This window comes from Saccopteryx bilineata, chromosome 2 (genome assembly GCF_036850765.1).
Source record: "Saccopteryx bilineata isolate mSacBil1 chromosome 2, mSacBil1_pri_phased_curated, whole genome shotgun sequence".
NCBI lineage: Eukaryota > Metazoa > Chordata > Mammalia > Chiroptera > Emballonuridae > Saccopteryx > Saccopteryx bilineata.
The window spans coordinates 320,681,110-320,707,927 of record NC_089491.1 but is presented as its reverse complement, the minus strand read 5'-3'; the positions used below and the strand labels follow the sequence as shown (position 1 = coordinate 320,707,927).

The 26,818-nt window shown below is 40.4% G+C and overlaps 1 protein-coding gene across 1 annotated transcript in view; it reads right to left on the bottom strand.

Annotated features, from left to right (window-relative positions):
- MDFIC (MyoD family inhibitor domain containing) overlaps positions 1 to 16,777 on the bottom strand; it is a 97,352-nt gene extending 80,575 nt beyond the window's left edge. Inside the window, 4 exon segments of the mRNA XM_066254525.1 lie at positions 15,490 to 15,618; positions 15,873 to 15,879; positions 15,882 to 16,118; positions 16,658 to 16,777. Of these exon segments, the coding sequence (XP_066110622.1) occupies positions 15,490 to 15,618; positions 15,873 to 15,879; positions 15,882 to 16,118; positions 16,658 to 16,777 (493 nt within the window).
- Between the last annotated feature and the right edge of the window lie 10,041 nt (positions 16,778 to 26,818).

The following is a 26,818-nucleotide window of genomic DNA, read 5'->3' as shown; positions in this document are numbered from 1 at the left end:
CTAAATATAAAGAAAAATATTGCTTCCTCCAAGAAGCTGTATATTATTATTTTCCCTTATGGATAACAAAAACCATATTAAATAAAATGCTTCATATTGACTCAAATTTACAGACAAAATTGAATAAGTGGGTTTGACCCTACAGTCTAAGTTTGTACATTTTGATTTTCCCTGAGTTTGAATCTCCTAGTCTACCTATATTTTCATTATTCCATTTTAATTATTTTAAAAATATACTCTTATAAGCCACCTCAAATATTTTACTAACCTAGGCAAAGAAATGTGTAAGTGCACAAACTAATCATCAAATACACTTTCTATTTGTTCTACATACTTTAACTCAGTGGTAGTCAACCTGGTCCCTACCGCCCACTAGTGGGCATTCCAGCTTTCATGGCAGGCGGTAGCAGAGCAACCAAAGTATAAATAAAAAGACAGATTTAACTATAGTAAGTTGTTTTATAAAGATTTATTCTGCCAAACTTAGTGAAAATCCAACATAAAGTACTTGGTAAGTAATTATTATTATATGCTTTAACTTGCTGTAACTCTGCTTTATAAATTTAAAAAGTAAAGTTACTTCCCTACTTTATAAATCACCATTACTGTGGAACTGGTGGGCATTTAGAAAATTTTACTACTAACAGAGATACAAAAGTGGGCGGTATGTGTAAAAAGGTTGATTACCCCTGCTTTAATTGCTTACTTCATAGAAGACTAATATAAATGAGAGCACTTGGCAGATATCCTTATAAAACCTCATGAAACATAATCAGTGTAAAATAAACTTATTTTTTATAGAAAGGAGAATAAGCAGCTTTCTTTGTGCTTAAATTCTAGGGCATGTTAGATCTCATCTATTTCAATTAAATATCTGATAAACTAGGACACATCACTTATAAACCACATAGTATGTATACTCTTCTTGCTGTGCAACCTATATTCATACTGCTTTTATATGTAAACCAATTGCTTTAAACAATTTCATTTTTATTCTTCCATTCTAATACCATCATTATTTCAGATGACCTATTGTGTATTCTGGCTTATGAAATCCTTAGCAACCTGAGACCAAACTCTCTGGAATAAGTAAAAAACTCAGGGTCTCTATTTCCCAGAGGCTCAGAAAAATGTGGAAATCTACAATGCTTCCCAAATGTAACCTTTAAAAACCAAAGATAAGGCAGCTTTCAGGAAGCTCTGAGGCTTTGGAATTTTTCTTCTTCACTGATCCAAAAAGAAAAAAGTCCCAAGCCGAATGACCTTTAAGAAAACCTACCTGCTTTGTCTAATGTTCTTAAACAGATTAAAATCTCATTGTCCAAAAAGTATGTTGAGATAATAATCAAAGCATTTTTAACAGACGAATAAGCAGATGTATAAAATTTCATATTATATTATAAACACGAGGAAGTTATTATATAAACAAGTATACTATAAATGTTGAATGAATTAAATGCTTAAATCAATTTAATTTAATCAATTGTTATTACCAATATTTTAAAAATAAGACTGAACAAAATCTAAAATGCATTCCTTCAAAGGGCTTCTTCTGTGTTTTAAAGCTTATGGTACCCTGGCCAGATAGCTCGGTTTGTTGGAGCGTCATCTGGAAGAACAGAGATTGCCGGCTTGATCCCTGGTCAGGGCACATACAGGAACAGATCTATGTTCCTGTCTCTCTCTCTCTCTCTCTCTCTCTCTCTCCCCCATCTTCTCTCTTAAACAATAAAGTAAAAATTTAGAAAGAAAAAAAAGCTTATGGTGAGTGTAGCTCCAAAAGAACTGAAAATAAAATGACATGGACTCAACTAGTTTAGAGGTTGGGAGTGGTCAAGAAGAGTGGACTATACACACAGCAAAGTGGAAAAACAATTACACGCAGAAGCAATGGAATATAAATATTAAAATCACAGGTACATAATTTATTTGAACTAATAGTTCAATAAATCATGGTTCTAAATAAATGGAGAGGGGAAGAGGAATTAGGCCTTTTCCACTTCAAAAAAAGTGTGACAAGGTGAGCCGATAGCAGGCTGATACCGGGGACCATGGCACATTATCTCAGTCATCTTAATCTGCTATACCTATTACATCTAAATCTAAAGTTCCTTATCTTAACAGCATTTTTTCAGGATGACTGTCCCTGACATATTAAACTCCTGCCTCCTCAAGTACAAGTTCAATTGTGTTCTTTCTACCAATGAGTATGTTCATGCTAAAACCAAACACTCACAGACTCATGGAATTTGAAGTTACACGAACTCATAGAGGTCTTTTGGCCCAACCTGATAACATGATGAATTCAGGTAGAAACTTTCAACACCCAGCATCCCCAAGAACAGGCCAAGGAGATTAAGCATGAGTATTTCCTGAAATAGGAGAACAGCCTCAAAAGACAGTTTATTCCAGTTTGAGATGACTTAATTATTCAAAGACTTCCTTCGCTATCATCTAAAATCTACTTCCTTATAATCTTCACTGGTTCACCATATTTTGCTCTTTGCAACTCAAACAAAGTGAAGTCTAATCACATCTCTGTGCAACAGTCTTGTACTAGAAAATAGCTCTGGTCTTTGTCTGTACCTTCTCTGCATTAAACACCCTCAATTAAGACAGTGGTTTTTCACAGCCTTCAGGTTCTCTTCACTCGTAAGGCATGACATTCTTACTCTTGTCTGGAAAGGTATCATAAGCATCTCCTTAAGGACTGTTGAAATCAGAAATGCCATACCTACGGAAGTCAGCCCTATGACCAAAAGACACTGAGGACTCTGCCATCTACGCCTTTTAAAATGACAACACACATCCTTCTTAAGCCTTTTAATATGATCACTGTTATAAGTGCCACAAGTTTTAAACTGTTACCTCTGAGTTATAGCAAGTGACTTCATCAAGAATACTTTCTTTCCCACTGGTTAACAAGAATGAAGGCCAGTGGAAATGAAAAGTGAGCCAAGGGGGTTGTTTCAACTGTAAAGATATTTCAAAGGTATGATCTGAATCTGATAACAAATAAGGTAATGAAAGGAGAATAAGAAGTACAGTATATTACAATTTATTTCTTAGACTTCAGAATGATGGATATGGATTAGAAGTCAGGGGATGTGTCCTCACTGGTAATTTTTCTAAGGGTCAAAACCAGGAGACCCTCATTTAGCTCACTAACTCAGCCTCTTGCTTTCTGGGCCTCTCTCTGGGATGCTGTCTTCTCTGGATTCTCTTTAGGACCAGCAACCCATTCTGGTTCTGTAATCCAGTTCAGTTACCTCCAGGAGTATAACCTATAGATTCATTAACCTAGCCCTCATTCCTGTCCTGCCTATAGATTCAAAGTTTCAACTGTAGGCCCTGGCCAGGTGGCTCAGTTGGTTAGAGCATCCTCCCAGTACACTAAGGTTACGGGTTTGATCCCCAGTCAGGGCACATAAAAGAACCAACCAATGGATGCATAAATAAGTGGCACAATAAATCAATGTTTCTCTCTCCTTTCCTTCCTGTCTAAAAAAATCAATAAAATATATTTTTTTAAGTTTCAACTCTACGTGAATAAGTCTTTAGCAAATCAAAATCAACATTTCCTAAAATTCATCCCCTCTTCTCTTCTGTCCCTGCTCGTTTCTCCAACTGTGGTCTATATATCTTGGTCAATGGTATTCACAGAGCCATTTTTTAAACACTGTTTTCCCCTTATTTCCCTGCCCTAACATAACCAAGTACCAGATCAGATCGTGCTAGCTACAACTTCCTAATTTCTCTCAAATCTGTAATTTGAAATAATGGTCATCTGAAATAATGATGGTATTAGAATGGAAGAATAAAAATGAAATTGTTTAAAGCAATTGGTTTACATATAAAAGCAGTATGAATACAGGTTGCACAGCAAGAAGAGTATACATACTATGTGGTTTATAAGTGATGTGTCATAGCTTATCAGATAATTGAAATAGATGAGATCTAACATCCTTCTTCACACCACTCCCAGTGTTCCAATACCTTTCTCCCCCACCCACAAATAACACAAAGACTGAATATGTTACTCATTAGCTCAAGTATTCTGCACATTGATGAAAAAACAAGTTTTTTAAAATATGTGTGTGTGTTAATTCCTATACTACTCCATAATTTCATCTTGTATTTCAGCGAGAAATAAATAGTGAAAACACTCAGAAAAGCTTACTAAATACTTGCATATTTCTTGGGTGATGGAAGAAATAAGAACAGCAACAGGCCTATGTTCAGAGACCCAAAAGATCAAGGGCTGACCCACCCTTGAAAAAAAGAGAAGAAGGACGACATCTTGGAATAGAAAAAGTGACGCGAGGAAGCTGGTTCCTCTGTGCTCTGCCACCTACCTTTAGAGGGCCTGTCACCTGCTCAACCACAAGCTGTCTGCCTTATTTTTAGTGCTCAACTCTGCATAATTGAAACTGAAAACACCTACAAACTGTGTGTTCTTCATCTGAGGCCTCTCGCAGCCGAACCCAGACAAAACCAACTTTTCTGCCACCTTGAGATTCTGTCAACATCTTAAATTTATGCTTCATTTTGTACCAGTCAGCTGGCAACTAGCCACAGATGAAGCTGTCATGTGGCTCTCATGGTAATCCTAAACAATACTTAGAAAAGGGATCACAGTTTAACTTGGCATATATTTATATCCCATCCTTTCTCTCACCTCGTTTATAAGGTCCTTCTGGGCAAAACTGGGCATTAAAGATTTTTAATCTTCACAAGGCTTTGCACATTGTAGGCACACAAAAATATTTTGTTCACAGGGTTTCCCCTTCAAATAAATGTGTTGATAATAAATTATATGTATCAGCATGAAACGTTATTTCAGCCTTTATTCCCGAAACTTGTGAAGTATCAGGCACAAAAAGCACATGTATGTGAATCATCTCACTTCAGATCATGTGGGTGTGAATCTGAAAACAGAAGTGTTGCAAGTAGAAACCACAAACAAAATTAATGTTAAATAAATCTTCTCAGTTCCTATTTTGTGAACCCTAAGTAATCCCAACTGGAGTCTAGAAAATGTAACTCAATTTCAGAATTTAAGGTTAAAAGCTTACCTCCTTGAGCATATGTATGCTAATGTGAAACAAAAAAAAAGATATGAAACGTTTAAGTAACTTCAATAAAGTGTTAATGGCAAAAGGGGCAAGAGAAGGAACAAAGAGAGAGAAAGAGAAAGAAAGAAGCATCCAAAACACTGGAACATAAGCGTCAACTGATCCCGATCCAGGAGGGGCTGCAGCATCTTTAATCCTGACTAAACAAGTCACCCCAGTTCAACCGCTCACACACACATCTAGAATCTAATCTGTGCTGAATCAGTGCTCCCCTGATACAAACTGAATAAAGGTTTTTGAAAATAAAGACAGAAAAGCCACACTTCCTGCCTTTTACATAGTAAAATTACAGTTAACTCAGAAAAACCACTTGGTTGGTGTCTCTCCTTTGTTTGTTGTTCTACTAATTTTCCATTTGCAAATGGCATAACTTGAGATTGTGTCAATTTATGTTTCCATATTTTCCCCATTATCTTTTATTATTATAAAAATACAATGCAAGTAAGATAACTGTACGCTGTTATTAGACCTTTCCATGAAATCACATCAACAGAATGCAGGAAATAAAAGTTGAAAGCAACAGGAAAGGCCCTACACACCCAAAAATTCCACAGCTCCCCCAGCAGCCCCTGGAAAGGTCACTCAATTACATATATTAAATCCTGGAATGTGAACTAACCAGACAAGGCCAACAGGCATGGTTCTGGCTGGCCAGGAATCTCAACCTGCTGCACCTCTGGAGTCTCTGGCTCCCCAAACAGCCTGAAACACAGTCCAGTCAGTGCGAACACACGCTCGATCCTGCTCCCTTTTCCTTCCACTGCTTCCACCCTCCCAGCCTCCAACTCCGGACTGATTTCAAAAGTCCATTCTGTCTTCCTCTATTCCTAAACTTCTGCATGCTTCCTACAGAAAGGCAATCAACCGTACTATTTCCACTAAAAATTCATGCCGCCCATTCTTAGCTAAGCCCTCAGTATTACTGAGCATCCCTTCTGTTTACGCCAGATTGACTCCCTCCTAAATTCTTCATGCTTCCAAATCTTTTCCACAGATCTCAAATTTCTTGACTCACCCTAACCCCCTTGCTTTCAGCAAATATCACCATCTACTTTGCCAAGAAAATCTAGGTCCTCCTCAATATTCTTTTTTCACATCACATTTTCTCTAGGTTATCACTTATCCTTTTGTCCCATCCGCATCTCAACAGGGAACAAACATTCCCAACTTTCTTAAGACTGGACTCTTCAACTTATTCCTTCCCAGAATTCTGCCCCTTCAGTTGAAAACCCTGACCACAGCACCACTCCACCCCAGGCGCTTTCACCTCAACCCCGCTCTGCTGCTGGTTTCTTTCCATTAACGTGTGGTGAGCATGCTCAAAACCCACGCATTCGAAAAGAGCCGCCTGCACACCTTGTTTCTCTCTTACACCCCTGCTCCCAGGACCACTGAACATCTATCTCACACTTCTGTGACCAGTCCTAATAGACTCTTTCTCTGTATTCTTTCCCTTCTCCTCCCTTAAGTATTGTCATTCCCCAAATCTGTCCTCAGTCCTCTCGCTCATTCTCATGCCAATCCATCAGCTTCCTAGTGACAAACTCTCCATCTTGATCCTGGCCCTCACCCCTCTCCTAATGACAAATTCCTTTTTTCAGTGGCCTGCTGCCACCACGGCTAGGGGAAGTTCCGTGGAACCAACATGATCAAAAGAATGTTCGAAAATCCTTCCTATATACCCACCACTCTGGCTGAAAGGCAAACCTATGTATAGATTACCTTAAATTTCTACCTTTTCAGCATCTCCCAAATTAAATACTTTGTCTAATCATATCAATACAAGTCAAGAAAATTTGGATACTGTGACTGGCTTTAGTAAATTCAAAGTTAGATAAGTAAAAATGAACGCCCCGAAGGGGCTCTCTCGGCAAGGTAGGGCTTTATCCCACTTTTGATACTGTTATTAAATCAGCTTCTCAACCCTACTCCCAGTGGTGCCAGCCTGGATCCACTAATTTTCGGTCAGGCTGTTGTAATATCTTCCTGAAAAATCACTCCATCCACTCTAGCCCATCCTTCCAAAATCAGCCTTTGAACTGCCACCAGATTGATTTTTCTAAAAGCACCAATTTGGCTTTGTCATTTCCCTTCTCAAGAACTTTTAAGGGTATGTCATTGCCTAAGAAATGAATATGCAAACTGCTCAGCATGAGAATCGGGGCCATCCTCCAAACGACTTCAGCCTGTCTCTACAGCCTGATTCTCTGCTCCTTCATACAGCCTGTACAGCACCTTAGTGAAGTTCAGCCTTCTCTAACAATCCCTCCAACCCTTGCTTTTGATTATGCATATCCACAGAGCTGACTGCTATGAGTACGCTTCTTGGCCAAACTCATATCAAACATTTACTTGAGTTCTAGATGCCCCAGCTAGAGATGCTTTCTCCCTCCCATGTCCTGCCATCCCACTGTCCTTGTGCTTCTGTTAGAACACCCATCAGTCCACTTAATATTACAGGCAGTGATGGGATTCAAATAACTTAACAACCAGTTCTCTGCCCTAATGACCATTTTAAGTATAAAATACAATATAATGAACGGAGGTTTACTATTTTATGCATTTAATACTTAAATAAGAACGATAAAAAAATGTACACAAAACTAGATTATGTTATAAGGAAAAGTCTTAAAATACTAATGAAAAAATATTCAAGAATACCTGACAAAATCATAAAACTGTTAAGATATTTCCATACTGCTTCTTAACTGGCATTCTCACTTGCAATTTTTTCACCTATGGACGGAATGACCACGACTACAGGGCCCTTAGGATACGCTGTTGCACCGATGAATGTTAAAAAGAGTAAGGAATGTAAATTTGTGATTTCCACATTGAGCAGCTGCTCAGGTGCACACCGTAGAGAGAACCCTGATTACAAGTGCTATTTAACAACCAGTGTGCAGAACTCAACAAAAAAATTAGGTATGGGTTCTGCTGAACCTATAAGAACTGGCTGAATCCCACCACTGATTATAGGTATGTGTGTTTCTCCCATCATCCTGCAAGCCCCTGATCCCCAGGTTTCATTCAGCAATCTGTTTCTCTTGGTACTTGTCATATATCAGGGTTGGTTCATTCTCTCTCTCTCCCTTCTCCCTCTTTCGCTCACTCTGTGTTTATGTGTGTATACACACATATATAAAACATTTATAGACGATCTCAGTAGGGTAGAAATAAACAATGTAAAGAGGAACAAAAAAGACATACTAGAGATGAAAATCAATACTAAAATTAAACCTCTATACATATGCCCTGAAATACAGAAACACATAGAAATGCTTTTCCTATTCCCAACCTCCACCCTGACCCCAAAACTGTGTCTTTTCATCGCCTGACTCACACTTGTTCTGGACAGCATTCAAGCTCCCCTTTTCCTCAGCAGTTATTCCACGAACACGTATCAGGATCTGTTTAAGAGTTAGCAGTACCACCTACCTAAATCCAGATTGTACCTCATCATCTAAATTCTTAACATGCCAGCCACCAGCTCAGCTCATAGCATGCTAGCCCCTTGAACTTTTTTTCATGGTTCTCAACTCAAACAATTCAACCCTTAAAAACACTTTCTTAAATTTGTGAACATCTTCTCTAATCACTTCCTTCCTTCCTCCCACCTTCTCCTCTTAGTTTTTTCCCAGCTACATCCTCTTCTTATTCAAGTGATTCTTTTTCTTAGCAAAAGGAAAATGAAATATGCCTAGCTAATAAGCCTTGCACTTCTATAACTAAACTTATAAACACTACTTCCTTTAGACTTAGGAAGAAATCAGGAGTATAAGTTTTAAGGTGCTTGAAAATGTCCCTAAATCTTCTTCCAAATCTAGACAAGTTTTTTTAGTTTTCTAACTAAGCCTGTCTTTGCTCAAACTCTTATATTCAAATGTTTCAAAATAGTTTCTATTCAACTTAATTTTCTTGTCAGCTATTTGGTTGTTAAAATGATCTTTTCTATGTTTTATCCTCGTAAACATGTGAAACGTAATAAAATTTAATTCCAACACTTTTTTGAGGTTTACTATGGAACTAAATATAATTTATCACTGTTTCTATTAGAAAGGATAATCCAGTTTACAAAAATCCACCTCACAAATTGCCACAACCCATATGCAGATTAAGGGCTTCTTTCCTTATTATCCCACAAAGCTGGGATCACCAAAGAGGTGTAGGGTTGCAGGCAGGTCAAGAATATCTACTGAGGTGGTAGAAGAAAGTATTAAATCTATTTTATTTATTTTTACCTCATCCTTTTAAATTTTATTTATGTATTTTTTTCTAATGTTCAAAATACATTTGTGTTCCGTTCATATAATTTCTGAGGATGAACGCTCAGACCCTTTTAACTGGAATACATAATGAAAATGTTAGAAAATGCTGACAAAGAATGCAAAGTTTGAAACTTTGAAATGGGACTTTTTAAAAGCTTTTTGAGCCTCACTGGTGGTGGCACAGTGGATAGAGCATCAACATGGGACATCGATGTAGCTGGCTTGAGCACAAGCTCACCAGCTTGGGTTACCAGCTTAAGCAAGGGGTCATCAACATGATCCCATGATCAGTGGCTTGATCCCAAAGATCACTGACTTAAAACCCAAGGTTTCAAGTCACTGACTTGAGCAAGGGGTCACTGGCTCAGCTAGAGTCCCGCTTCCACCCCCTCATCAAGGCATATATGAGAAAGCAATCAATGAACTAAAGTGATGTAACTATGAATTGATGTTTCTCATCTCTCTCCCTTCCTATCCCTGTCTGTCTCTCTCTTTCTCTCTCACAAGAAAAATAAAAAAGAAAAGCTTTTTGAAATTTTTCTACTAAAATAGACTTTTTAAAATCTATCAAGATTTGTAAAACCTGATAAAACAATAAAAACAATGATTATTAACTAGAGATAGAGAGCATATGTATGTTGAAAAAGGCAGATTCTTGCTTCTCACCCCAGGGATTTTAAGACAGCAATGCCTATGGCCTTTAGAGATGAGGATAGTACTGTAACACTACTACCACTCTGGGCCAGATCATTCTCTGAGGGGCTATCTTGTCCTGTGTACTGTAAGAGGTTTAGCATCGTCCCTGTCTTCTATCCACTAGATGTAGGGAGCACCCACCCCACTCCTTGTTGTGACAACAAAACATGTCTCCAGACTTTGCCAATTGTCTATGCAGTGATTTTCAACCTTTTTTTTTTCATGGCACAAACACACACTAATTACTAAGGTCAGTGCCCCTGACTAAATACAACCATTTTCATCTAATGGCACAAATAAATTAGTTACTAAAGAAGAAGAGGTCAGGGCCCCTTTTCTTTAGTAATTGGTTTATGAGTGCGTGAGAAACAAAGGTTGAAAATCACAGAGGGCACATTCTTCCCCAATTGAGACCAGAGATAAAGGCTGTCCAAATATGATACACTTTTAGGCCGTGGCTGGCTAGCTTAGTGGTAGGGCATCACCCGGCATGTGGAAGTCCCAGGTTCGATTCCTGGCCAGGGCACACAGGAGAAGCACCCATCTGCTTCTCCACCTTTCCCCCCGCCTTTCTCTCTATCTCTCTCTTTCCCTCCTGCAGCCAAGGCTCCACTGGAGCAAAGTTGGCCCGGGAGCTGAGGACAGCTCCATGGCCTCCGCCTCAGGTGCTAGAATGGCTCTAGTTGCAACGGAGCAATGTCCTGGATGGTCAGAGCATCGCCCCCTGGTAGGCATGCCAGTGGATCCCAGTTGGGCACATGCAGGAGTCTGTCTCTCTGCCTTCCTGCTTCTCACTCCAGAGAAATAAAAAAATTATAAAATATATACATACATATACATATATATATGTATATGTATATATATGATACACTTTGAGAAACACCACCTGTTGGGAAAAGTGCTGTGTTAGGCTTGCTTGCTTGCACTTTGCATGATTAGCACATGAGCATATGGCAGAGGTATGTGTATATAACCTACTACATGGCCAGTAGCCACAGCTGTCACAGCCGCCTGGCATGTGCAGGTTCACATTAGATTCAGACAGATGGCAGAGAAACAGCAGAGCTGAAAACTGGTGGGCCATACCTTTATTCTTGCCTTGCAACCAGCTGGCGAGTAAACACAAACACACGGGAAATCACAACCCACTCACATATTCTCCAGTTTCACAACCAGGAGAATCTTTTCTGGTTTTTCCTAGAATCAAAGGACCCCGCTAGCTCAGTCACCTCTTGTTCCCCATCTCCTTCTCTCTGCACAAACTCTGCACACTGGCTTCTCCTTCAGCACCCTGCCTTCTTGGCTGCTTTCTCTTCAACAGCATGGCCTCCTTCCCCTCCAGTCTCCTTAAAACTTTTTGCCATGAAAACCCCTCCTCCAGCACACATTAGCATAACAAAGCCCCTTCCCAAGCAGGAAGGTAATTAGCCATTTCACCTGGGCAGCACCATTTTTAACAAAGTGAGCAAAAGAATCACAGTTTACAAACTCATTTGCCCAACACCTACATAAGGCTACAGGTACTTTCTCTTGGCGAATATCACTTGCCCTTCACTGTGATGGACTGTTTTCCTGTTTGCTTGCCCACCACTGCAAGACTAATAAATAGGAATGGCCCATAATTTCCGGCTCTGCAGTTCCTCTACCGTCTGCCCAAATCCAGTGTGAACCTGCCTGGCCTCGACAACCAGCATTACACCACCCTTAATCAAAAGGATAAGATAAGATGATAAAAGTAGAAGAATATGGATATTATAAACATACATTGCATAAAGTGAAATAAACAGGCTTCCCATAAAGGAAACATGCTTAGCCACTATAAATTCCTGACAACTCAGCTAAGCTTCTAAGTCAAAGCTCTTCTCATGTAATTTCAACTTGAAGATTTTCTCCCTAGCTTCTATTTTAAATTATTTTTAATTAACTTCACTGGCATTTTGCATCCTGCTATGCAAAGTCCGCCTAATAATCTCAGAGGACTCTCCCAGGAGAGAAGAGTGCATTAAATCACACATTATCACATTAAAATACATTCCAGCACTCATAGTCCAACAGTCTAAGTCTTAATGAATGCAATGAGGTGGGGGTGGGGTATGCAGGGATGGGAACAGGCTCAAGTGATTCACAGAACCCAAACCCCATTATCTTCAACTCATCCATCTGTAGGAAAAAGTTATATTGATTCTCCGCTTCAAGCACATTTATCACAATGACATACAGTATACTTAACAATTTGTGCTTCTGCCCTGATTCCTTCTGTGTATGAGACCTTGGACAAGTCCTTTATTTAACCTCTCTTGACATCCTTTCCAAAAAGTGACCCAGCCAAACTAAATTAATTCTAAAGATCCTTCTAGTTACATGTTGCAAATTTATAAGTGAAGCACTTAATCCAAAGGCACTTTCAACTCTGTGGACTCTAGTAACAATGGCACCAAAAAAAAAGCAAACACTTATATTTTCAGTGTTGATAACACAATGAATTTTAAAATGCTTAATCCAAAAAGAAAAAAAAAAGGACAATTAGATGAACCATATTTACAAGATCCATTTTTCTCTTAATAAATTTGGCCCAAACTGCCCTTTACCTGCCGAGGTACTTACACCTGTACTTTGTATAAGCCCAAAAATCAAATCGATCCTTCAGAACTTAGTCACAAACGGAGAGAGAGTTTTAAACTGCACCTTTACTTTACAATTGCTGTAACAGAAATCACAAATCAGCTGCATGGAGGCCATATCTAGCCTGTAGGTGTGGCTATTTAACTTGGCTTAGACAATAATTGCATTTAATTAGTTGCCAACTCTTAAAAAGGAAGAGATGATACATAAAAATCCGTATTTCCAGTATTTCATGAAGTATTGGAAACTATTAACCCAAATGACAACCAGGACCTGGAGCTGAAAAGTTATCTCCTCCTGGCCCATGAGCTCACCAGTGACCCCAACCCTCACTGCTTCCGTCCTCTGACAGCCATTCTGGGTCCTCTTACAGACTGGAGCATAAAAGTTTTTGTCCTTGCTCTGTAACAATTTTAAAAATCCATAGAAAAGATGTTTAATATTTTCAAAGCAAGAATTTTGCTTGCAGAATCACAGCAAAAGGACAGACATTTTAAAGAGACAGAGCTGTGCTCGCAATAAGGAAAACCTTCACAATCCTGAATGCTGTAGAATGCACTGCACTGTAGTTTTCCAACTAACCCCCTAAAAGAATGCAGAAAGGAATTTTAGACTTGCTGGGGAGTGCTGACTAGAGACTCCCTAAAATTACCTTCAGCTTTAGTGTTCTATGTCTTTGGCTGGCAGTATAGAGAGCTTATACGTATAAGTTATAATATATAATATAATGTATTCATACATATTTTATTTGCAAAAAATCTTTTGTTTCATAAAATATTTTGTTTACCTCACTGATATTAATATACAAAAATTTAAGTTAATATCAATTAACTAAGCAGGCACATCTTACCAGAGAATTATTAAGCTATCCTTTTGAAAAGATGATAAAGAATCCACAGACACAGAAAGAGAAGGTAAGAATTCAAGAAAGAGCATAGAATAGAGGCCTGGTGGCAAACCTCCATCATCAAATGTGTTTACCAATAAAACCAACCTAACCAGGAAAGCCTAAATCTAAAGCTTCTTCCCTACCCACTTGCTCCAATAAATTTTTTCTTGGAATTCGCCTTATGAAATCTGCCAGTTGGAGACACAGTATTTTAACAAGATGCTGGTGATTTTCTCTTAAAAAAAAAAATTCAATTTTACATTCCATTTACAATTAAATTGATATCTATTTAAAGGATGATGTGAGTCAAAGTTAAACTGATTTAAAAAGCAATTATGTAACTTCGTTGCTGAGGGTAAGCCAGTTTTCAGGTAAAATCTAAACCAAGAGTCTCCACACTGATACTGCGTGTGTCGTATGAAGCCACCATTCTCCTTCAGACCATTCTAGACATCCACTTCTCAGAGTCGGATCATGTGACGCCTCCCAGCACTGGGTCTGCACAGGTACAATAAGTAGGACTGCAAAATCCTTTAGGTGATTTTAAAAATGCGTACTATTAAAGTTGGACATGGCAGACATCAACTATCCCTAAATCAATCTTGTTTCTAGTGTGTTTGATGTCGATTTTTGACACAAGCATTGTTTAACAACAGTGATTAACAGATGAAATGTGAACATAAAAAGCCCACCAATGAGTCCATGACTACAGGGGACATGCCTAAGGACAGGAAAATGATTGTATTGGCAACGCAATGTGCAGAACAGAGGCTGCTGGAAAAACATGTTTACCATTCTGGTTCTCCGATTTTCTGTTTAGAAAAAAAAAATGACTCACTGTTTACAAGCCAAAAACAATGATAAACTTAATTAAATTTAACAGCCCTGAATATCAGAACACTTTGATTTGACCATGGATGTTTTCTGCTTTTACCTATTGCGGGTTCAACATTCACTTCTTTTCCATTTTTCCTGCCTTTTAAAAAAGCGCCATAGACCCCACTACATTACTGTTAACTAGAGCTAGGGGGGAGCTATGAGATATGCTTAAAATCAAGAGTATAGAATAGGTTTTTGAACTCTGGGATATTACTGAGTTCCTATCAGTATCAGAACACTAAATGAGAACTATCTCACGAGGAAAATACATCTGAAAAGGAAGGCCCTTGCTGTTTCTTGATCATCAATGAAAACCTGTTATCTTCAAGAGAAGACAATCTGACTTGTTTCTAAGTTTGTTCTGGAAGTCTGTCGGAAACAAGAGTATTTTCTCTTATAGTCTGCATGTGTTTACACTTTGGAAGAACACAAGGGAGTTAATTCATTCCTGGAAAGTGTGTCTTTAAAGGACTATTTATTTCAAAACAAAACGGTTATTGAAATCGTACCCATGAGCCATTCCAAAGCAATTGGTCAGAAACTGGATCATGAACCGAGTCGCAGGGCAGCCCACGGGAAGCGGAAAGATGGGGGAAACACGCTTGTTCTGTGCACAGAGCAGGCCTGGGCTTGATGGGACAGAGCTGAAGACAATCGGGAACACGGCTCCAGACCCCACCCACGCGGGGCCCCTCCACGCACATGCCTCAGAAAGCAGCAGCCCTGTCACACTGTCGCACACGTTGCCCACAGTCAAAGGAAGGGAAGTGGAAGGAGTAGCAATCCGCCCTCCTATCCGGTTGTTGATCTGGGACAGGAATCCCGCAGAACTTGCTTTGAGTAACACTGCAAAAAGTTCACAACTTATGACTCCAGTCTGTGTCCTCGCCACACGCGCGCACACACCCACACCCACACCCACACCAATCAATACAATGGGTGAACAAGTTTAACATGCACCAAAGACCAAGAAGCTTGCCCCTAGCGAGCGCGCACTCACCCGGGGCCGGGGCGCCCGCGTCCGGCCCGCGATGGGGCCCCAAGGGCAGGGCTCCGCCCGCGCCCGACATGGGCCGCTCCGCTGCCGCTGAAGGACTGCTAGGTGCTGGGCGCGGGACCCTGGCAGCTTCTGGGGGAGAGAGGGCTTTTCAGAGGACAGCACGCCACCCTGCGGGACAGCCCCCCGCCTCCGCTGCCCTCCCCTGACCCCACCCCGGGGAAGTTCTGATTTGAAGCCGGGGAGGAGAACGGTTCGCCCAGCGCGCTGGCAGCGGCGCGTCCCGGGAAGTCCGGGGCGGGGTCCACCGCGGGGCAGAGGGGACAGCGAGCGAGGAAGCTCCGGGGAAGGGGCTCAAGCCCCCGGCCCGGGAGACCACCACCTACCTCGGCATCCCCACACCCCCAGCTCGCTCAGAGCCCCTTTCTCCTCCTCTTCCGCCCGGAAAAGTTAGTGAGGCCCCGGCAAAGGTGGCATCTCGCGGCGGCCCGACGGCGGAGGCGGCCGCGCGCCCTCCCCGCCTCCCGCTGGCTTGCGCGTCGGCGCTCCTCTGCTCCCGGCGCCCCGCCCTCTCCCAGCCAGTCCAGGCGGGCTAGGTCTCCTCCCAGGGGGCTTCTCCCTCTGCTTCCACCCTAACACCACTCCTGCGCTCCCGAAACACTTCCTCTTCTGTCGCTCTTTTCATCATATCCGGATGGAAGGCCTGGGACTCGGGGCCCGCACCCCGACCTGAAGGGCTGCGCGCTCCCTCGCGCCCCACTCTGTCCAGGTCTGAAGGCCAAAGCCACGGGGCAGAGGGTTTCCTCCCCAGGCTGGCAAAAAGAGTAAACTGGCTGGTCCCTGGCTCCCCTGGGGTCGTGCCTAACCCTCCTCCCCACCACCACCACCACCACTACCACAACCACACCCACACCCACACACAATCATCCTATCCCCTGTCGCCCAGCGCCAGAATAAATGAAGTTCTGGGAATGCCATGAGAGAAGTGGAAACCTATAAGATGAACAATGCAAAACGAGAAAATATCAGACTTTCCAGGTGGAATAAAGTATAGTTTTGTAACCTTGCCTCCTCTCTGACAGTTTAATCTCCTGATCTCTAACTCTGAAATTTCCTACATTCTGTTTTTCAGTTCTTATTTTGTTCAAACAGGCGCTGCATCTGGTATAACCTGTTGCAGCTGCATGAATGCACTGGAGATACCTAGGCAAGCAAGGTTGACACCATTGAGGATGCCCTGGCCCAAGGCCCAAGCCAGGCCTACTGCAGGCTGACTGCCAGACCTGATCATTCTGTGTGGCACATAAATGTGACTGCAAGTAAACAGCAGATCAACTCTCCATTTATAAAGGACACTTTCTGATTGTAGCCTAATCTGATGAGCCAAGAACAAGAATAAAGTAACCTGCAGACATATGCATGCAGATAACTTTTGCTCTTTATTTGAGTGAAATGCAGAATTCATGTGTGGAAAACTAGTACAAACTCAGAGTGATGTTATGAAAATTGAAAAAATGGACTTTGGCTATACCTTCTTTCTAGGTGTTTCATTAATATCCCAGGGATGTTCCTTAAAAATGAAAATAATTGCGTTGGTTCCAATTGATTCAAAGATCAATTTTTTAACTTTTAAAGAGTCAATTCAACCATACTTACTTTCATTTAAACCTGAAAAACTCTGTCCTTGAAGATTCTGAGGATAGTTACTCAGACCATAATCCTAAAAGACAATGACATTTTGCCTAAAGACCTCTAACTAACAAATGTTTCTTTTTTAACTTTTTATTTAGAGATTTCAGATATGATGTTTATAAAAGTTCCTTAACTTCTGAAAACTTGTCTGGGGGGCTGGACGATTTAGAATCTGCTTGATGGAAGCAGGACTGATCTGAGGGTGACTGCCCTGCCATTAGAGAATGAACATTGAGGGGCATCACTGTCCACTGCAGCACAAGCTGCAACCAAAACATCCTGTTTTATTCCCTTCTTATGTATTTCCTTGCTGCAGTTTTGTTTGTTTGCTTATTTGTTTTATCTCCTCGCTAAGATGTTGTAGTGGGGTAGAAAAATTAAGTTTTCCTTCTCTCTTTTTAAGTTCTTCTGACTAGGCTAATAAGATTAACATGGGACAGATTGATAAAATGACCAAATGTATGACCAAATGTAGGACATATGGGTGCTCCATATGAATATGAGACACGGGAACGCATTGGGCAAGTGAGGTTTATATGCTGTTTTGGAGCTAAGAACTTTGGGACTTCAAAGGGTACAAGCAGATAGACAACAAGCAAAGGTTTGCTAAATAAATGTTTGCTGGGCCATCCTGAACTGTGGGACACAGAGTGGACTTCAGTCAAGTGGGCCTTGCGAGGTCCCACCCTGTCTCACACACGCACTTCATATTAAACTGCAGTGATTTGTGACGATGGCTCCTTTCCAAGAGCAGGTCCTCTGTCTTACTTCTTCTAGACAGGGGGAAAGACAAAGTTTCTTTCTGAATCTTTTGTTTCTTAAAAACAACCACCTTAAGATAATCAATATCCCCTGAAAGTATTAGTCGGTGATAAATATTTGTTCCCTTAAATTCACACTGTAGTTCATATGGCACACATGGTAGACAATTCAATAAATACTCCTGGAATTAAATTTACACCTCTTGCCTGACCAGGTGGTTGCGCAGTGGATAGAGCGTTGGACTGGGATGCAGAAGGAACCAGGTTCAAGACCCTGAGGTTGCCAGCTTGAGTGCGGGCTCATCTGGCTTGAGCAAAAGCTCACCAGCTTGGACCCAAGGTCACTGGCTCGAGCAAGGAGTTACTCAGTCTGCGGTCTGCTGAAGACCCGCGGTCAAGGCACATATAAGAAAGCAATCAATGAACAACTAAGGTGTTGCAACACAAAACTGATGATTGATGCTTCTCATCTCTCTCCGTTCCTGTCTGTCTGTCCCTATCTATCCCTCTCTCTGACTCTCTCTCTGTCCCTGTAAAAAAATAAATAGATAAATAAATAAATTTATACATTTCACCCTTTAATGGGGGAATAAATAAAATTCAAATAAAAAGAGAAACAAATAAGAGGCGGTGTGGTAGAATCCCCAAGATGGTCCTGTGCTGTTCTTGTTCAGGTGTGTGAATTGGGGCAACTGACTCAACTTCTCTGTACCTTGCTTGCCTCATTCAGTGTAAATGATAAAAGCAACTCTTCACAGTGTCCCATGAGAACTAAATAAAATAATTCTTCTATGTTATCTGGAAGAATGGCTAATTTGAGGAAAGGTGCTCAAAAAATTTGGCTATTATTATCACACAGCAGAAGCATTCTGATGGGTAATGTTGAGCATGTCACAATGACTATCACAGGACCACATCAAAATCCGTGCCTTGCACTTTGTACAAATGACCTCATTGTATTCTTACATCAGCCCTATCAGTAACTTATCAGGATTATACCTCTAGGATTTAGAGTTCAAGTCTCTCTGACTGCAAGACTATCCTACTTCCTTAGGTACACTCAGGTCTCCCCTCTGAGACGACCAACAGTCCATAAGCTGGTATCTGATACACCACAAGGAATTAAGTATGAGCTCCTATGTCCAAGCTGCCCACTTACCCCATCCTTTGCTGTATTTGTGTGGTCCTTCTGGCTAATCACTTAGTTTGGCTACTGCCAAGCAGTTCAGTGCCCTCATCCTCTCATTCTTTTATTAATAGATATGTGTGGGTGTCAAGGGCCCTGTCTTTGGTGCTAAGAATGCAGCAGTGGAGGTGATAGTGTATCCATTGCCCGCATAAAACTCACAGTGTCAAGGAAATATGGACACAACCACTTAAAATAGTCACTGAATGGTATGGCAAAGGAAGTTATTAGATGCCATGATAATACCTAGCAGAGAGATGTAGTCTCACCCAAGAATAAGAGAACCATTTTGGGAAAAAGTTATCTTTCCACTTTGACCAGAGGAGAAAGTTAAAGAGGTAAAAAATACTGTTTCAGGCATTGTGGGTGGAGGCCCAGGGTTTGGACGGTAGTCCAGTGTCTTTGAAAAACTGAAGGAAGTTCAACATACGAGCATAACCAAATGCAACAGGGCCAGTGATGGGGACTGAAGTTGAAGAGAAGAGCAGAGCAAGGGTATTATCTTCTTTGAACAAGAAGGATCTATTATCCACATTTCTATTTATAAAAGCTACACTGATATACTGTATCAGATAATTTAGAGACATCAGATTGGAGCTAGGGAATTCAATTAGGAGGCAAGGGATGATATTATCAAGGGATAATAGAGCCAAATAGACAGAGGTAAAGGGTGAGGGAGCTAGAGGACCAAGGATGACTTCCAGGTTTCTGCATCAAGTTGGGCGGTGGGCAGGATAGAAGCATGCAGGAAAAGCAGGTTTTGAGGAAAGCTGCTGAGTTAATCATGTAGATGGTGTAGTGTCTTAGGCACCTGCAAGACAGCTAATTTGGAACCATCTAGTAGGCTACTAGACCAGTGTCTGGAAGCACACAGATGGTTATGAGTGCCCAAGGTGAGTGTGTAGAGTGAGAGCAGAAGGCCTAAGAAATAGCCATTCCCTGAATCTCAAACCAAAGGTGTCCTTACTGGCCCCTCGCCTTTTCTCCAAACTCTTCCCAATGTTCAAATCTGCCTGGTTTTGAGAATTGGCATCATGTAAGTTACTACTGCCAGTATCTCATGCACCATTCCAGATGCCCCTGGGTATCATAGGATGGTCTTTATTAAGCCAGGTTTTGCCATGGTTCATATTATAGCAAGCTGGATGGGTGAAAACCTTGCATGGGCCAACCTTCCACTGGATGCATTATCCCTGGCTAAAAGCTGTCTGCCATTGAAATCCCAATGTGCCTTACAACCATCCTGCTTAGTGATGTACACACGAATAATAATATGATATGTGAACCCCTTGAGAAAGAGGTCTGACATGAGCTAAGCAAATAAAATGAATTAATTAAAAGTGTTTAGAAAGCATCCTTATGGGCTACTTAGTCTTCATCATTCATTCATTTAAAATTCATCAAACATTTATTGTATACCTTTATATGCTAGGTCACGTGTTATGTTCTGGAGCTAAAAAAAAAAAATGATTCCATGTCTTAAAAACAAGCTAAATTAAGTTTCACTTGGGAAGAGCTTTATCTGCCTAACAAAAGTCAAAGTTACTACTATTCCATTGTTATCCAAACCAGAGATCTACAGGTGAGGTGTGACTATACATATACCCCAGGGGTACACAAGGCAATTCTCTGGAGTGTGAGCAGAAAAGATTAGATTGAGCACTTATATTTGTTTTAGTTTTTTACAACTTCTATATTCAATTATGTTTTATGATGTATATAACATTATTAAAAAGTACTTGTGTGTATTTATAAATAAATATTTATTAGGGGTTCATGCTCAAAAATATTTTGTTTGCTTTGTAAAAAAAAAAATGACTTAAGTGCTTTGAATCACTTAAGGTACATTCATTCAATCATTCCCAAATTTTGCCAAGGTTAATTTTTCTAAAAAACACATATACTGACCTCATTTATGTAGAAGCATGACTTTAAACATGTCCTAATACTCAATGACCAGAAAATAACCCTTGGCTTCTAAATACCTAAAACAACCTTAATGACCTTAACATAGTACCAACATACTGGCCATTGACTTACTCATCCTACTAATTTTTTTGTGTGTGAACATACTTCTAAACAAACTTTATTTTTTATTGTTTTAGCTCGCAGAAAATTTAGGGCTCAGGGGCTTTGAGAAAAAGAGGCTAGCTAAGGGAGCTATTAGGTCACAGAGAATGGCAGCAGGAGAAATGGCAGCTGACAGACAGGGAAAATACCAGAAAATAAACACGTCATAACAACGCCTTTGTGAATTCAGCTCAGTGACTAGCCCAGCGAGGCTTCCTAATGAGGCCTGAGTCATTAAGGAAAGGTTCAGTTACCTTAGCTCTGCATTTGGTTGTTTAGGGAACCAGGTCAGTATTTTTACATTTTAGGAAAAATTACACTAAAAAAATGTTCATATAAAAAAAATGTAGCTACTTGAAAGAATAATTTTCACAGAATTATATATATGTATTTTTCTCTGTGCAAGGGAAATGAGCAATTGTGATTCTAGGGCAATTTGTTTTAACTGTATTTTTCCACTTTCTAGTGCTGTTTGAAGAGGAGAGGTCAAGTGGACAGGTCTCTAAAATCCCATTCTTCAGCGAGAGCACTTTTCTCTAGTGGCCCTTCCTGTAAATTTTTAACTGAGAAAACTGGTTCTTCTACTTTTTAACCACGTGAAATGATCAGTTTCACTTATTTGTTTCATATACTTAGGAAGAAATATAAATGCAAAAAGTTGATTCATTAGGTTAAACAAACATACATTGCTTGTTTATGCCAAATCATATGCTGAGCGCTAGGATTTCAAAAATGGAGGGAATACTGGAGTGTGCAAAGCTAGGAGTGGGAAAACAGCGGAGGGGGAGGGGCGGTCACATCACTAATTACTGCACGGGAGACAGAGGAAGCTGCACCTGATGCTCAGGCGTGGGTGGGGGCAGTTAGCAGTGTTTCAGAAAGAATGTGACACGGAGCTGACTATTGCTGATGAGTAAAAGTTTGCTTGTCAAAGAGCTGAGGGAATTCCAGGTCGAAGAGATGATGTCTGCAAAGGCTCCGAGTGTGAAAGCCCCAGAGAAGATAAATGACTTGGCAAAGGTCTTATTGTGAGTTCATTACTGAGCCAGCGCTGAAAGCGAACCTCAGTTTCTTTCTTTCTGGTTTTCTTTCTCTAGTCATCTGGATACGTCATGTAAATGAGTCTTCTATTTCTAAGTGAAGGTGAAGCTAAGGCACACCTGATCTTTTATACTTAAGAGTTCCGAAGATTTCCTGTTGTAAATGCGCAACCAAGGAACTGGACACAAAATCTCCTGTTGCTGAATTAGCTTTCCCATTCTTGGCCTCCCTGCTCTCAGTTGGCTGACTCCTATGGCCCGGGGCACTGGCCTTCAGGGTATTTCCTTGCTGTCACTGCACTTTCCTGCTTGTGTTTGAGTGAAGGGAAGAGACGTTAAGGCACATAGTGGCACATGTCAGAGAAGAACATCATGAATGAGGACAGAAATGAAAATGGGCATATCATATGCAATAGACAATAAGAAGGCATTTTCTTGGTACATAGAAAGTGAACCTAAATAAACCAGGTATTGTGTTCAACTACAGGATGTCAGGTGCTCTGCTACACACCAGCATAAAATGGAAAGTAAAGCAGATGTGTCCTAGACTTCATCAAGTTTTAGAGTCTTGGGGCAGGTAGGCATTAGTCAAGTAGTCGCACATAAATATGTAAGTACAGACAGTGGCTAGTCAAGAAAACGACAGAGTGCTGTGAGAGTGTGAGAGGGACATAGAGACAAAGTCCCTGATTTAAAAGAACTTAATAGCGAAATAGGTGAAAGGATCAAGTAAAATCTAATTTGATTCTTTTTATTAAGTAGGAATTGGGTCCTATGACAGGACACAAGAGACAGCACCACACTCAATATCGAGAGAGAGGAAACCGAATAAAGTGTCAACATAAGAAACTCCCAAACCTGTAAGAATTTTTTATGAATTTATTTAAGTCAAACTGTTGACAATTGCCGGGAAGCAAAGTCTCAACAGATTGAGAAAGCGGTCCTGAAAATGGTGGTTTTACTAGTTATTTTATACATCAGAATCAAAGGGGAAGACATGAGGGGGTTACATGAAACCCACTGGTAATAAATTCAGGAGGTGAGAGATAGTAAAGCGGGGAAATCTTTTGGATTGGATAAAAAGTAAAAATGTATATATTCAAACTTCTTTTACATAGGCAGGCAGGAGATAGTTAGCAGTTAGCAACTAACATGGTAACAATGAGGGGATTTGTAGTTTCTGCTCTGGTGGGGTGGCTGCCCCCTTTGGGGGCAGGAAAAGAAGACTATTCTTACAGTTCAGAGGTATGTTATCAGGTGTGTTATTGTAAATGCAAAAGACAACAGACAGACTCAATTAAGGTAAGCATTGACCTTTGTTAGAGAAAAATGCCTCCCTAGGACATGGCTACCCGCCATGAACTGCTTTTAGTTAGAAAGTTTTAATTTCAGACCATGGTGAGAGGTCTCTGAGTCTGCAAGGCCACCATGCTGGCCTCCCCTGAGCTTGTCAGGTTCAGCATGCGGCCCCTTTTTCATCCACAAAAGAGATGTGTCTGAAGAAGACCATGGATGAGGACTTTCCACAGGAGGAGAGGAGGGAGGGAGAAAGGCAAGTGCTGAGGTGCTCACGATGCTGAAGTGAAGTGGACACATTCAGAGAACTCTAAGTCCTGTATCTGTTGTATTGTGTATTTCTTTAAAACGGACGCCTATGTCAAAATAGGACTTTACTTATATATCGCAAAAGCTTTTAATTCATCTCAGAATTCTATTAGATGATATCTGACTAAGCTTTTCACTTCTCTAAAATGAGAATTTTCATTCAATTCACCCCAGGTAATAATAATAAAAAAAAGGACTCATTTGAAATACTCCTGCGAAGCTATTGGCTATGTGGCGCTGGCAAAAATTTACCAGATGGAAGCCACCCCCACCGCCAAAAAAAAAAAAAAAAAAAAAGAGACGAAAGACAGAATATGCTTAAAAGATAGAAGGCTCACTTGTATTTACACCACAAACCGCAGCACCACTCCTACCAATGGGAGAAATGTGTTGCCCATAAGCTGCTGGATTCGCATGGTATGATCTGCCTTTTTAATCTACAGCCTTTACTTTTTAGACCCTGAAGAGCCCAAACATCTCTCCTGGGTTTTCTTCTATAATCAAGAAAGTGGCATTTGCAGAGCCCACTAATATGTAAAAGATAACATTAAAAAAAAAGAGAATGATGCTAATAAAGGTATTATTATAAAATTATTTCAAAAGAAAATCCCTAAATTATATAAAACACAATCACTCATGACAAAGATAATAAGAAAGATAGAGTTGAAACAAATGATTACAAAATGAAACCGTGACATTTACAACTGCTGGAATAAGTCTGGGTATTCCATTTGGTCTGTGCCGAGACCAGCGTGCTCTTCTCTTAGATTCCAGCCGACAGACACTGTGATCACTCAGCATTGCTCACACTGAACCTCAGGGCTGTGGATCCCTTCACAACCAGAAGGAGGAAACTTTTTAGGACCCTGCCACCTAGATTATGTTTTTCTTTTTTTTTTCTTTTTTTCTTTTTTTTTTTTTTTTGTATTTTTTCTGAAGCTGGAAACAGGGAGAGACAGTCAGACAGACTCCCGCATGAGCCCGACCCGGATCCACCCGGCACGCCCACCAGGGGCGACGCTCTGCCCCTCGTCGCTGTGCCGTGACCAGAGGCCAAGGAGCAGAGGCCAAGGAGCCATCCCCAGTGCCCGGGCCATCTTTGCTCCAATGGAGCCTTGGCTGCGAGAAGGGAAGAGAGAGACAGAGAGGAAGGGGTGGGGGGGAGGGTAGAGAAGCAAATGGGTGCTTCTCCTATGTGCCCTGGCATCGAACCCGGGTCCCCCGCACGCCAGGCCAATGCTCTACCGCTGAGCCAACCGGCCAGGGCCTAGATTATGTTTTTCTGATAAAGCAATCCTTGGAGAAGGTCGGGGACTTACTTAGCATCACTTTTAAAAGCCATTTTAAAAATTGAGTGTAATTCCTGAGGTAAGAATAGCTACTTTATAAAGCAAGGCTATAGAGGATTCTTAAATAAATTAAATTAGGATTCTCATTTTTAGTTAAGTCTGAAGAACATGAGTCAATCCCCTTCTCTGGCTCTGTTGAAGTCATGCTTCCCACTACTCAATAGTCCTAAGTCAAAGAGCCACATCTGTCCCCCAGACCCTCACTCCAATCAGAGTAGACAATGGGGCAAGAGAGAAAGAGAGGGCTTTTGATGAGAGAATTTGAAACCACAATCCAAGAGAAAGCTGGTACACTGCAGTAACACAATCAGCAGTTTGAACTATTTCCCTAGTGGCTTTTGAGCTAGAGTAACAGAGACATTAAAAAAAAAAAAAGCACATTTTAAGCAAGAGGAATCATTTTTTTTGTCTCTGATAAGCTTTTAACATCATCCTTTTGGTTTGTTAACATTCCTCCAAAAAGTGATAACCTCTACTTATAAGAATCTTGCTTCCAGGATTATGAACGATACAGACGCTTGACTCATAAACATACCAATAAACATTTTTACCTGTTTTTCTTGTTTTTTTGGGGGGGGGTTTTGTGACAGAAAGAGGGACAAACAGGAAGGGAGAGAGATGAGAAGCATCATTTCTTTGTTGTGGCACCTTAGTTGTTCATTGATTGCTTTCTCATATGTGCCTTGACTGGGGGGCTACAGCAGACTGAGTGACGCCTTGCTCAAGCCAGCAATGACCTTGGGCTCAAGCTGGTGAACCTTGCTCAAACCAGATGAGCCTGCACTCAAGCTGGCGACCTTGGGGTTTCGAACCTGGGTCCTTCGCGGCCCAGTCCAACACTCTATCCACTGTGCCACCACCTGGTCAGGCCATTTTTACCTGTTTATGTCCATGTAGTTCAGTGTATTTAGTATAAGCCCAATGGTAATTTCAAAATGTTGGGTAAAAGAGATGAAATTTCTTTTTATGTTAGAAATATTTTCAAGCTCGTTTTGTTTCCCCAGCAATTTTAAGTATGTGATCGTAAAATCAACATTTAGAAAACAAACTTTAAAATTAAATAATTATTTTTGATAATTTAGGATGAGTTTTTGTCACTAAAAAAAATCAAGCCAATAAGTAAAGAATTGTCTTTAAAATCAAGTTATACCTACTATATTATAAAAACTATTTTAATATACCATGTACAAATTTGTATTTCTGAAATGACCTAGTTGTCTGAGAAAATTTAATTAAAATAATTATTTAAACCATATTTCTTTTAGTACTTAACTTTGCAAATTGTAATGCAAATTAATAATTTATAACTTTAAACGGTTGCTTTGTTCCCATGTCAATTAATATATACATTATACACTTATAAGTATACACTATTAATGTATATCTAAAGATTATTGTATTTTCTCTTTATCTAGTAAATTCCTAATATTAAATAAAATAAATTATGCATACTAAAGGCTAGAAAATTTAACTTTCCATGAAATAGTACTTTACATTCAGTAAGTATCATGGCAGGCAGCATTTAGGATGACCATCAAGGATCCTCAGCTCCTGTATAGTCCTTTTCCTTGAGTGTGGCCCTAACCTAGTGACTTGCTTGCAATGTACAGAATAAGGCAAAAGAGAGTA